Source organism: Ptiloglossa arizonensis, chromosome 9, assembly GCF_051014685.1.
Source record: "Ptiloglossa arizonensis isolate GNS036 chromosome 9, iyPtiAriz1_principal, whole genome shotgun sequence".
Taxonomy (NCBI): Eukaryota; Metazoa; Arthropoda; class Insecta; order Hymenoptera; family Colletidae; genus Ptiloglossa; species Ptiloglossa arizonensis.
The window spans coordinates 16610852-16624981 of NC_135056.1; the positions used below are offsets into that span (position 1 = coordinate 16610852).

Sequence of the window (14130 nt, forward strand, 5' to 3'; positions counted from 1 at the left end):
GTTGTTCAGGTATTTTCAGTCGAGCATGATCGGCACGTAGCTCTCTGCCGAAAGCTTCCCCTCCTTCTCCTTCTCTCTCTTTCTCCCTTTGGGTGTGTGCACATTGTGAAAATTTGTAAATAGGTAAGTAAAGATCGTCGTTGTGTGAAACAGTTTTGTTCGCGTTTACGTCGTGCAAGCTTGTGAATCTTCGATGTCCGCTTATCCCGTACGGGTGCTGAGCCGCGAAACAGTGATCCAGCGGACTCGGTGAAACGCTGCTGTCAAGGTATTTATGGAAATGATTTCTTGACCGGAGTCATTGCACCGAATACACTGACGTGGATTTCTCTCCGCGGAGAATTGAAGTGATCACACCTGTTGCTCCGTACATTGCCGATGATAATCGACACGCGAACGTATGTACATATCTATGTATATAGTTCGTGACTGATCACGGTAACGGGCTTCAATAAGAAAAATTCTACGTGATCGACAACGTGCCGACGAATCCTTCTATAACTGACGCATGTGCGTGCCTTTCGAACGACTACATTCTTGCTAGAAAGATGCGCGGTCGATAAACTCGACGACGAACGTAGAGAATAATCGGTTGCAATTATATTTCCGGTGGCATCTCAACGCGACGCAAGCAGCACGGTACAGTCGTACGGTAAACAATTGTCGTGCACGCGAGACGAGTTCATCTTAACTGTTGGTCGTTGCACTTGAAGAAATTTTTATGCAAATAACGTGGTTGGAAGTTACAACGAAAACGTAGCGTACGATCGTTTCACGATGAAAATTGTGCGAACGTCGGTGAAACTAACAACATCCCAATGCATGGAATACAGTAATTTGCGTGCATATGTATATTCTATTGTACAGAACCACCGTACTATCGTAAATCGAAGTGAACGTTTTTATCGCGTTATCATTGTCACGTTAGGATGACTCGCCGTGAATCATTGTTTTGGAACTTTTTCTCTTACCTTCTTTTTTTTTTCACAATCGTCTTTCATCGTTTTGACGCGTGTTCTGCCGACTTTTCGTAAGCTAATCTACTCCGCGACATTTAAGCGCGACGTGTATGTACAAAAAGCGCGTCGAAGAAACTTAACAGGCGTAGAAAATAATAGTAGTCTATGACTATGGAAATGAGAAAGAACAGCGAATATTTCTTTGCCGTTTCATAAGGAGGTTTCCCGTTCATGACATTTACGATAGACATTCCCTCGTTCGAGCAAACACATTGTTTATCGTGAATCGATAACACATTCAAAGTTTAAATGTAATTGTCCCGGACAAAGTCGTGGCACGTTAAATTACTTATATCATACAAGAATCCTTATCTTCGAGATAGCCGATACCAGGATGCAATTACATCGTTTTTTTCGCAAGTTTTTACGATTCCATTCTTTTACCTGTGATCAACGCTAATACAGAGATTCAATTCTCAAGCATAGTTTAATATTATCTTATATAAATAATAAGGAGTCACAATGAAATGACAAGATTATTCTAATCGTTTAACGATACTCTCGAGGCATTTGAAAACGAAGACGTCGACGAAGCATCGCGACTACGGCAACCACCTGTAATTCACGCCTACGAAATGCCTACATGTTCCCCATTACGACCGCCGTGGCATAAATTGCAAATATTTACAGAACTCCGCGCACATCGATATTGCATCGAACGGCCTTCGATATCCCGAGAGGAAAAAAGTATAACCCGTGGCGTTCAACTCTTTTACGACGTACGCAACTATAACGAAGCATTGTAGATTCCTTTAGAAATAACATTAATTATACGGATAACTTACGTAACTCGTTCTAAAAATATCTATATAGGTTATAGGTCTTTAATATTGTATTAAACATTTTTGTTGAATTTTTCAGATCGTTTCGACAACTTCAAAAATCGTTTCGTCTCTTTAATTTTATCATAATTCGACGGTTAGGAAATATTTGAAAAATGAAATTTTCACGACAACGCGAATTCTAAGACTAAGCGCGAGCATAAAATCACGGGGACGGCGTAAAGTGCAAACATTTTACTTTTTTCGCTTTCGCTTCTTATCTGCCAATCCGACATATTCCATAAATTTTCCATCGCAGCTGCGACATTTTATGATCGTTTACAACCCCCTTTTACGGTAAGTCGCACGATAGCGAGATTGAAATAAAATACTATACTTACACATTGTAATATCGATAATCGCGATTTCGCGAAACTGTATTACGAGAAGGATCGAATTGCCTGAAAGTATTGTTTTCGATAAGAAACGAGTGCTCGATATCGATCGAGATTGATCGTAGTTCGCGCGTGAAACGAATGGCTGGCTAACCTATACATATTTCGAATTACGCGGAATAAAGCGTCAGGAAGTTTCGATTAATCGGGGATTAATACGTCCGATAGGTGGATGCAAGCGAGTGAAAAGTTCATTCGCTCGGTCCATTCACTGTAGAACTTGTTCGCGACCGGCGGATCAGTAGGTATGCGAGGCGCATTGGCAACTTTCTTTCCACTTTTTCAATGCTCCCGCGCGAGTATCCGTCCGCGATATGTTTACTTTCAACAGGCGTTTACCTGTCGTGCTCCCCGAGTCGGGTATTTCCTGGAAAAGCGAGTCTCGAACTTGTTCAATTCACCTGTTAGGCCTCGACTGGTGGGGTAGAGTCGAACCAACCTCACTGCTTTTTCCCTAAGTTTTGTGCGGGGTTGTAGCGGTCGTCTATCCTAACCTCCGTGCGTACATCCCTTAATCTTCAGTCGCACACGGGATGCGAACAAAGAAATCGTGAATGTCGCGATGTCGAAGACAATAGGTTAGAATTTTTCACGTCGATTTGGCGCGTTACTTTTACAACGAAAAACAGTTAAACAGGGTTAAATAATTCGCTAATAATACTTTTATCGAATTTTCGACTTTTATTAATTCGTGCAAACGTAGTTTGGAACCTTCGGAACGTCGAATACTTTATACATACCGAGTCGTGTATCTACAGTTATGGAAATGGGAACTCTTTTCAATAGAAAAAATTCGAAAAGAGCGCGCACAGTAAACGACTAGATATCTACGGATTGCATTCCGTTTATTTATAAATAGTTGCACGGCTCACATTTATTAAGTATTTTTAGCAATGAATTGTTGGATAGCAGACCCAAGATCCTTCCTCGTTACCTGGGTAGAGCCAGTAGACCTGCACGCAGAACGGCGCGCCTCGTATTACAGTCATTTTTATTCTTGGCACGAGGCTTTCCAGAAGTTAACTATAACTTAGTTCTACGTTTAGAGAACGTTCTCCGTGGATTATTTACACAAGTTGTTTCGAAACACGGCAGATATTCGTCGAGCATCGATTCGCCTTACGAACCTGTCGACGAAACCGTGTTGTTACAGTATTTCGTATCGACGCAGACTTTTGTTTATCGTTGTCGCTGACATGTCTGCGCGGTACACTTTCGAGTCGACGTTTCGAGAAGTCGTTATCGAAATTGTGGGTCGCGTTCCGGGATTTTATTTGTTCCCGAAAGGGTTAACAACCTTCTCGTTGCAGAGGTTAACTTCACGCACTGGCGATGGAAGGGAATGCGAACAGGTATTTGTTGGTCGTGCCATGATAAATCGGGAAGACGCACGTTTTACGAGGTTGTTCTCGCAACCACCTTGCACAGGAACGTTACGTTAACGACGGTATAAAGTCCTCCCCTTTTGCGTGCATGCGCATGCGCTTGCGGCTGCGCGAATCCGGCGCAACACGTGTTTCCGCGTACGCGCGCCACCTACCCCAATGAAAAATCCACTCGGCGACGATACGAATTACGCGTACTAATGGTACACTGTCGAAATACGAGTCAATGGAGTTTCATTGTTACTTCCGTTTGTATATTTACGTACTATCGATTCGTGCGTCGCCGGGGTTCCTCGGTTCGTGCTCGGCTCGTCGGTGGTACAAATGAATCTCAAATCGGGTTCGTGGATCGAGCGAGGGTTTCACCGGTGTCGTCGTAAATTCGCGTCGAGCGTTTGATTCCGTCGCGTCGCCTTCATAGAATCATCGTCGCGGCGCTGCAACAACATCATCGCGAGAATTCGCCCGCGTTCCACGACGAGACGCCGATCGTTCGCGAGTGGGAGCTTACTCGCGTTATGCGCCCGAGAAAACGCGATTCGCGCGAGAACGCGAGAGACTTTCCGTCGTCCCTTTCCCGGTATCGTCGCGGCCGTAACGCGAGTCTCGTAGCAACGTACGACTCGCGTGCTCCGACTCGGGCATACAATATTCCGTGGTAATTTGCGTGCATTACGTGGGTGTAATTGCGTTCTGCTACTCGCCGAGCGCGTTGCACCGTTCTGCTTATGGGAAAACCGTGGAAACGGTACTCTCGATCTCTTGCGCACCGCTCCGCGATCCACGGTAGACGATGACTCGTAATCGAGCGATATTCGAGGAGGAATTCAACGCCGCGAAATGAGGAAAGAACGGGTACACGGGCTCGGAGAGTGTAGGTTTTAATACTCCTCTTACGTCGAATCAAATTGTGTCAAAGTAGATCCGACTTCTACGTAGAATCACGTACACTCTTCTTCGAAAGATTACTTCACCTACTGTTAGACGGAACCACCGTAACTGGAAACAAATATTTGCAATAATATTTTTACGAACGATACGATGCAAGTAACGTCGTCGCGAATTTCTTCGTACCAGAATTTTGTAATTGGTTCCGTGACGAACGTGACCTCTTGGGGAAACATTCGTGAAAATACAAAATACTCGTCCGTTGTATAAGTATCGAACGAAACTACGCTTTCGAACGGCGTTTTATAACATCTATACCTTATCTTGCACCGTTTCCATTAAATCTGCTCGAAACTCTCCCGCACCGTGCGCGTAAAAATTCTTACAAGCTGCGGGTACCTGTTTCCTCCAGGAAACCGACGGAAAATCGAGCAATTCGAACGAAATGCCGTTCTCCGAACGTTCTTTAACCGTTTCGCACCGCACCCGAGTTAACTCGGGGCTAATATTCGTCGGACGAACGAGTGAAAACGCGGCGATTAAAACAATACGAAGTCAAATATCGAATATACGTAAAAACCTTGGTACAGGGTTTAGAGTGGAAACTTTTCGTACGTGATCCCGGTAAATGACTGTTAAATATTTAAAAAGCGAAGCAAGAGAACGTCGCGTTTCTTGCATCGACCGTCGAGAGAAAAACTCGACGGGGTTAATAGAGGAGAAACCGCGAGAGTGTGTGAAACGTAATCGATGGAATTGCGAAAAAAAGAAAAGAAAGAAAAAGAAAAAAAGAAAATATCCGTGTACGAGGACGATTACGAAAGCGTACACTGGCTGGTCCATATCGCCTAAAGTCAACAACGTAGTCCGAATTCTTTTTCTCCCTCCCTCGGTCGAGGACTGGTTCTGACCTTCCTGCTTTACGTAATCGTTGTTCGAAGCTTTCAAGCGCGCGCAGCGTTCGAAAGGAAATTCTCCGGGTTTAGATGTCCATCTTAGGCGAGAACGAAGAAGGTGTCGGTGGATCGAATGCCGTTTCCGTCGTGTACGGTCAAGGACGCGGTTGCTTCAACGCATTCCCGAGATGAATTTTTCCTCGAGGGCGTGTCCATCATCCATAAGCAATTATACTCGCGCTTGTCGCGTAGTCGTAAAACGTTGCTCGCTCGTTCGCTCGCTCGCTCGCTTGCTTGCGTGCGCGTGCGCGTGCGCGTTCACGCTCTTTCCAGCTTGTTTTCCTCGCTTCGAAGCCGCGCGGACGAATTCCACGAGCCGTGGCCTCACGATCGCTCGGATTCGCCTTTTTGCGTACAATCGGCCCGACGTAGCCCCGGAAATTTGCATAATTTAGTCACCGTTGGCGAAGGCGACAACGACGTCTCTCTCCGATAAGAATTTCCATTTTCGTCGCGGCGCGCGCGCACGCGCACGCGCACAACCACCACCACCACCACCATCACCGCCACCGGTGTGTCTCACCTATCTTCGATCGCGTCGATCGTTAACGGGATGTAAATCGCGGATAGAATTTCACTTTCCACTTTTAGACCCAAAGAAAACGGTCTACCTACCGATTTCAACCGAATTCCACGAATATTTCGAGAAATTTCGGAAAACCAATCTTCCGGAGATTATCAACGGTATTCAGTAATCGGTGTCGGGTAAACAATTTCTACCGTGGAAAATACTCGAGGAATATATTTACCTCGATTTTCCAGAAACCTAAAGAATCAGCTAAATCCGTTAGTTTTATACTAATCTCGTAAACTCGTCGACTCGTTTTTGTTTCCATTGTTCTCCATTCTACCATATTAACGAAACGACGATTTTTTCGAGTTTCACGGTGTCGCGTTCGTATAATTTCCGCGCGGTGTTTTTCAACCGTTCGGTAAACAAGCGAGTAAAAATCCACGTTCCGAGGTCGGTGGATAGCTCCGGGGCGCTCGCCAGAAATAGGTTCGTTTTGAATGAAAACCGCTAGAAATCCGGAATCTAAACGGTCGCCGTGGAATTCCCGGCTCGCAGTCTTGAAATGCATTGGTAAGTTCGATCTCGAGGCGTGTAAACGAAGCCCACTCACCTTCCTTCCTTTTCCCTTCCCTTTTCGCCGTGACTGCTATTAGGTCGCAGTTACGACACTTTAAGTCCGCGGTTACGACTCCGCGGCCCAACGAACCAACGATCCAACGAACCAACGAGTTGCACCATCGCCACGGTCTCCGATTTATCGTCGGGTAATCGAATCGAATCGTCGATATCGGATCGCCGAGTTCCCTGCTCCGGCAGACGCCGTGATTTCGAACCTTGAATCGTGTTCGTACGTCGAATCGACCAACAACGAAATTACGCTCGTACGTGATCCGCGTAGTTTCTATCGCGCGGTGGGACGCACGGGGGGAAGAATAAGATAAACGTAACGAGAGATACAATGAGTCTCGCCATCTCCGTGGAAACCCGGACAGCATTCCCACCATCGATGATACAACCATTTTTATCGAGTCACGTATCTCGACCGGTTACGCAATACCATTAACCGATCGCGATAGAGCCCCGCGACCCAAATCCGCCGTCACCGTGAAATCGTATACATTTCGGACGAAATTCTGCCGTTAAACGATAGCGGTCTCTGCCCGCTCGTTTCGTATTTCCTTGTTAACACGGCCGTCCACGAGAATCGTTTCGTGCCGCGTGTTTTCGACAATTTTCGTTACCCTTGGATCTCGAAGTCGTCAACGTTTTACGATCGGCTCCGAACCAACTATCGTAAATCAAGATAAGAGACAAAGGGATATTCCCTCGTTAACAGTCGCGCGACAAACGTCTTCGCGGACCAGCCTCGTACGATCGCGTTATTTGTATTCACGCGTATAATGCTTGCTCGGAATATTTAATCGGTACACACCACGGGATACGCGATTCTCTTCACACTTTCGGGGAAGATTTTTTCATTTTTATTAATGAAAGAGACGAACCGTCGACGATCTTACGCTTCGTACCGTTCGCGTGGAATACACTTTACGTGTTGTATTTGAATGCGCGACGCGGATACGAAGACGAATTTTACACGTACATCGAGTACTGAAATCAGTGTTATCGTCCGAACCGAGATCGGTATTTTAAAACGTACCGAGATTGTACGAGTTTGATTTCTTCGAATTATCGTTCTACGTTGATCGGACGTTACATCGACGATTCTACGCGACGAACGATCGTATTAATTTCGATTATTTATCTTGAATCGGAGATCATCTAAAAACTATCTTCGAACACTTTGGAGAACGAATATCGAGTCGAACACTTCGAGGAATGTATCTCCAGTACGGAACGAGATCGTGTCTGTTGTAACAGCTTCGTTTATAGAGAAACGATGTATCGCGAGGACGCGATCGGTCGAAAGAGTACTCGTGTAACCTACGAACCTAAACAATTATATGATACGCGCGGAGAACAATGGGAATCTCGGTGTTGTGGAAAATTAAGGGACAAAGCGTGTTAATAAAACCCGACTCCCGGTTTTAAAAACGATCCACCCTCGTTCCTCTTCGCGTTGAAACGTGTTTCGTGTTTCATAAATGGTAGAAACGCGCGCGCGCACGCGCCATAACGAGCTGCGCCGACGCGGGACGCCGATTGAATTACGCGAAACCGCGGTAGGCGGACTGAATTATATGAAATTACGAACACGAACGAAACGAATCGACCGCCACTTTTCTCCTCTCCGATTCCGTCGTATGGAACGACACCTGATAGAGCGTGTAACAATGCTTCCTCCGTTATGCGAATTCCCACGACGCCTAATCCTTGGCACAGTGAAAGCACTCGCTCGGACCAAACGGTCATCCGTTCTTCCCTGCGTTCGGATTTTTAATACCGATTCCACGTTCGCGCGAACCACCGTAAAACGTTCCTAACGTCGTTTTTGTTTAACTCTTTTTTACGCTCGAAGCATTCTTCTAGGCGAGATCTTTTACATTGGATGTGAAAATAAATCGTAGAATGAACTCGGACGTTATCTCGAGATACTTTATTTATCTCGAGCCACGAAGGAAGTTTTCCTTTTGATGAATTAGAACTTGGAAAAATTTGAAAATCTCGGTGCGAGTCTTGCTCGCTTTTCGAGTGCAAAGGGTTAACAAGGACCGAGATTCGAGTGTAATTCTCTTTTTGCATTGAGTTCAACGCGTGTACAACAATCGTATTACGTGCTGTTGGACGATGGTCCAACAAATTAGAAAAATTTCAACAATTTAGAATACTTTCCTCGCGAAAAGAAAGCCGTCTTTTTCGTCGTTACTTGCCCTCGGTGAAGCCGAAGCTGTTGCGATCGCGTTATAATTCGCCAACTAAGAAATTTTCCAATCTCTCCCTTATTTTCCCTCTCGTTTTCTCTCCGTATGCATTTATTCTTCTCGAATTACCGGAGGAGTAACCGCCATGGTGCGCGAAACGATTAAAATCCTTCCGTACGGCTGTAACTAGCGTTACTTTCCACATGGAATTTATTTTCCTCGCGTAAAAAATATCCCAGTGTAACTTATACAGAATATTAATCGTCAGTTACTTCTACATTTCATAAAGAACAAACGAACGTAATTGTTCAATTTTTCGTAACGCACCTTGGGAACTTATTCTTGATAAAATGAAATTAGAAACGCGATAAAGTGTAATTTCCTGAAAAATATAGATTTTTGAAGTACATTGGACACAATGATGACCAACATCCGTAAACTTTTTACTCAGAACAGAAGCAGAGAGTATCTCAATCCCTACGCCCGGCGCTGTGCACGCAGATGCATTCTTTGTACTTGCAGCGGGTACACACGTTGCACTTTTGAATAGAAAAAAAATCGTTGATCGAAATAGATCGCCGTAACGTGCTCTCTGTAGTCGGAGATCTTATCGTTTGCTTTTAATAAATCGTAAGTCCACGGAACAATCGTAACCGGCGACCTACACGTTGCAAGGCACGCGGCCAAAGAATTTAACGCGAGCCAAGGGCGCGCACCGATTAGGTTCCAATACACGCGGCTATTGCACGGTAATTGAAGATCTCGCGATCGTTAATTATCGGCCGGTGTAAAATCGTCGTATCTTCGTCTGGACGATGGTCGAGACGGCCATGGCGTCCCGACGACGCGTCGCGCGCAAAACGAATTCCATCGACGCGCGTCGGCCACGGTGAAAAACCCCACGGCGCGCGATTTATGGCTTTTATCGACGAAATATCCCGCTAAGCCCGCATCGTCGTACGCGCGAGCTTTTATTCAACACCTGATAGAGAACTGGCGGCGCGCGCGACCCGCTCGCCTCGTGTACACGTACATACGTAGCGAGCCATCCAATCAAATAGGTTTCTCTTGGAGCAAATTCAGAATTTCACATTCCTCGCGCATAACTATGCAAAAAAACAAGAAGCCGGCTCATAGTTTCTCTCTTTAACCGGCGCCGCGTCCCGAGCTCCACACAGTGGGAACTCGAAATAAGAACTATATATATATACACGTATGTATGTATGTATGTATGTATATGTGTATGTATGTATGTATGGGTGTGTGTAATTCTTTTTGCACGTGTTACGCCAGAAGTCAAAGAAATTATTTAAGAGGTTTCCGGATCGTTCCGAGAGAGCGAACCAAAACAGCGGAAGCGTAAGAAACGGTATGCGGGGCGAGCCCGCGTAGGTATTTTCACTCGTTCGTGTGTCTTATATAATACATTTTTTTCTTTTTTTTTTTCTTCTTTCAAACGATTCGTACGAAGGTTGACGCGGTACGAAATAACGTACGCGTACGCGCGATGTTTCGAGGAAAAAGTGTCCTAGAATCCAAAGGGGAGGGGGGTTTACACGTAGACGCCGAAGTGAGCAAAAAGTGTGTCGTAAACGTAGGTTCGAAAATGAATTCTGTTTAACATAAGTGAAGTGCAATTCTCTGCATCGGTTGTGCAAGCGTATGCAAATGCGCCGCGGCTCTTCGGATCGGTGTCTCGCGAGACTTTTTCACGCGGGAGATATTTGAGAAACCTCCGCCGTGCCCGTTCGCAATAAATGATAATTCAGCTAACGCACAACACCGTGCGAGGAATGCACGATCTTTCGGAAAGACCGCAGAAACTTGTTCGCGCGATACCATCTGGGGGCCCGCGTTGAAATTCAAGCGTTTTAAAACCGAGCGTTCACCGCGCAAAAATAAAACCTGAAGAGAAGAGAGAGAGAGAGAGAGAGAAAAAAAAAGAAGAAGAAGATGAAAAAAGAGAGGGCATACAGAATCCCGCGTCGTTGATGATAATCCTTCCGACGAGCGGATTCGCCTAAATTGCCGGCAATACTGGAACAGAAAGTCGCTTTCGTTCGAGCAATTAAAAACTCGTTTTTGGACCCGCGAGAGACGCGCCGCGATAATGGCGCTCGGAAAATTTACAGCCGTGTTTTACATTTCTGAGTTGAGGGACAACGATCATAATTTACACGATCTTGTTCCAGCGACGGTGCGCTATAACTATTAGCGAAAATAAAGCAATCGTTGCGCTGCGAGAGACAGATTTTAAATTGTACCATAAATGCGACGATAACGCTCAGATATTTCTCGAATCGTTTCGAAACAATTTTTATTCGTTTCGGTGGGATGAATTTCGGGTGTAAGTTCGCAGGTTTCACGGTAGAAGAATTGCGCGTTTTGTCATCGTATCGCCGAAAATGATAAGAAAATTAATCGGTAGCTAACAAACACGCTTGGAGTAGAACGCCGGATGTTGGCGATGTTCGTCACATTTCGAGAGATAAGGGTTAAATTAGAAAAACGTGTCTCGGAAACGAAAGATTCGCGGGTCCTTGTTTATCAAATCTTTTGTCTCTTTCCTCGAGTTTCGGACAATGTTAACGAATCACCTGTACACCATTTACGAGCAACTTCGGCATGTACTGTAACCTACTAAATTCCCAAACCATGTTCATTTTCTGGTATCGTGAATTCTCGTTTATCAAACCTTCTCTCTTTTTTTTTGAAATTTCGGATATTATTACTGAGTCAGTCTGTACATTATTTATGTGCGATCTTGGCGAGTACTATGTACCTCTAAATTTTCAAACACTATTCCTTCTTCAATATCACGAGTTCCCCTTTGTTAAACCATCTCTCTCTTCCAAATTTTCACTATTATCGAGTCTACCTGTACATCGTCTACGAGCGATCTTGGCGAGTACTATGTATCTCTAAATTTTCGAACAATATTCCTTCTCCAATATCACGAGTTCCTTTTTGTTAAACCCTCTCTCATTCTTCCAAATTTTCAGACATTGTTACCACCTCTAAATTTTCAATCCCTATTCTTTCTCCAATATCACGAGTTCGCCTTCGTTAAACCTCTCTTCCAAAATTTTCACTATTATCGAGTCTACCTATATATCGTCTACGAGGGATCTTGGCGAGTACTATGTACCTCTAAATTTTCGAACACTATTCTTTCTCCAATATCACGAGTTCCTTTTTGTCAAACCCTCTCTCATTCTTCCAAATTTTCAGACATTGTTACCACCTCTAAATTTTCAATCCCTATTCTTCCTCCAATATCACGAGTTCGCCTTCGTTAAACCTCTCTTCCAAAATTTCGAACATAGTCACTGAGTCGAGCTGTACATCGTTCACTAGCTACCTCAGCGACCACTGTACGCCACCAAATTCTTGAACGCTGTTCCTTTTCTTCAGCATCCGGTATCGCGGCAGACGTTAGGGTCCATAACTCGCGACTCCGGTTTCTGCAAAACGTTCGTCAACGTGCAATATTTATCGGCCCATTGTCCGCGGAATCGCGCCTCCTTGGCCGCCGAAGTTCGATAAATGGATGGCACGCGATAGGAATTCCCGACATGTCCAGCGAGCGAATTAGGCTCATTGGAATTTCACTTTGGTTACAAGCTGGCTTTCGTGCCGCCAAGTATGGTCCCCATGACCCGGTAGCCGGATACGATACGCGACGTGCAACTATCGCCTGTCTCTCCGTCATTAAGCGATTAAACACCGTACGCCTTGACGAAACGTTTGTGACGTCCACGGCTCAGTTTCGAGTCGCATAAGCGGACAACGAGATAGATTCGGGAGCGAATCGAAATTTCGTTTCAACGAGCGACCGTTTCTAATCGTTCGTGTAGATCGTTCGTTCAAGTTCGGATTCAATCGTCTGTTTCAGATAAGAATTAAACAATCGGGGCACAATGCCGTACTACAACAGCGGGCACAGTCCATCCACTTACAAAGGTAACGATCGACGCACTGGTCTGGACCAGGTTATGGAACTGTTCGAATACTTTACAGCTAATACCACGAACGAACTACGATTATCATTATTCACCAAGATCTTCATGTATTTAAGAATTCGAGCGGTTCCAGCCTTAGTCCAGACTTAGACACAGAAACAGAAACCTCGACACCGCCAAGATCCTCTGGAATCATTTTCTCATTATTCTAAAAATAATCCATAATCTAGTTTCCTCTCGTTTGTTCAATCGGTTAAATCAGCCCGGTTTCTTCGTTGAAATCGAGTACTTTGGCGGTGTCGAGAGTCTCGTTCTACAATTTCGTAATTGGCGGTCGCAAGATCGGAAGTGAATTTGGCGCAGAAGAGCGATCAAGAGCGTTTATATAAATATTTGTCTTATCTGGCCTCGTTATCGAGTTGCAGTGCTTTTCATTCTTCCGGTGATCCTCGTTTCGAATCGCGTCGGTAGGAAATTTTTCTTTTCGCGTCTCGCGGGATCGAGATGCCGCACGATACTACTACGTATCGATCGGTACGCGAAACGAACGAATTTGAAAGGAACGAGTGGCGAATCTCTCGGTACCGAGGCGAGTGGTCCACCAACGACGAACTTTGACCACGGTTCCGGAGACGCCATTCTCGCGGACGCGTCTCGCCCGAAATCTCGAACCCGGAACCAATTAACCGATTCAACGAAGACATGGCCGTGCTCCAGGAGCGCTAGAATTCCAGGAACGTGGTCGTGTCGTCGTATTAGAAATGCTGCTCGCGATCCTTTCCTTTTAATTCCCCGGTCGCGCTGTATACGTTCGTGTCAGGTCGGGCTCGGCGTGCTCGTGCGCGATTCACGAAATTAATCGTAATCACGGTGCATCAGATGGAGGCTCCAGCGGGCCATCGAGCACATCGGGCGGCCGAGTCAGTAGCTCCGAGCCGACGTACATGATGGAGCATTTGGCCACGTTCACGGTCACGAAGGAAACCGGTATTGTTTATCCAGCGGACGGTATGCGGCGACTTCTGCAGTTGGAGAAGAGTAACGGCATTTGGAGTCAAAAGATGCAGCTCCGTCTGGAACGGAACTGGGTCCTGATCATGGACAACGAGACCGGGGTAAATAGATCCACGACACAGAGTAATTACGATTTCCGAGCGAAATCGGAGAAACTAAATAAATAAACGCCGGTAACGCGTACACGCGTACACGTACACGGGCGCACGCGTTACGCGTTACCTCGCGTGTACACGTGTACACGCGTACACGCGTGCATATACCACCGTGTGGTACCGGCGTCCGTGCGTGTACGTGTGCGTATACACGGGCGATAATAATAACAAAGTGGAACGTTTGTGAAATTACACCGTCACC

General features: G+C 45.6%; 1 protein-coding gene across 5 annotated transcripts in view; it reads left to right on the forward strand.

Moving 5' to 3' along the window:
- Positions 1–14130, forward strand: part of LOC143151628 (epidermal growth factor receptor kinase substrate 8) — a 27729-nt gene continuing 13599 nt past the window's right edge. For 3 of the 5 annotated variants that reach the window (XM_076320962.1, XM_076320965.1, XM_076320964.1), the window contains exons 1-3: positions 1–123; positions 12693–12760; positions 13639–13874. In XM_076320962.1, coding sequence (XP_076177077.1) covers positions 12718–12760; positions 13639–13874 — 279 coding nt within the window. In that variant the 5' untranslated portion in view covers positions 1–123; positions 12693–12717. Of the gene's footprint in view, positions 124–160; positions 269–12692; positions 12761–13638; positions 13875–14130 lie in introns of those variants that run through there. The other 2 variants (XM_076320963.1, XM_076320966.1) reach the window with 2 other exon arrangements.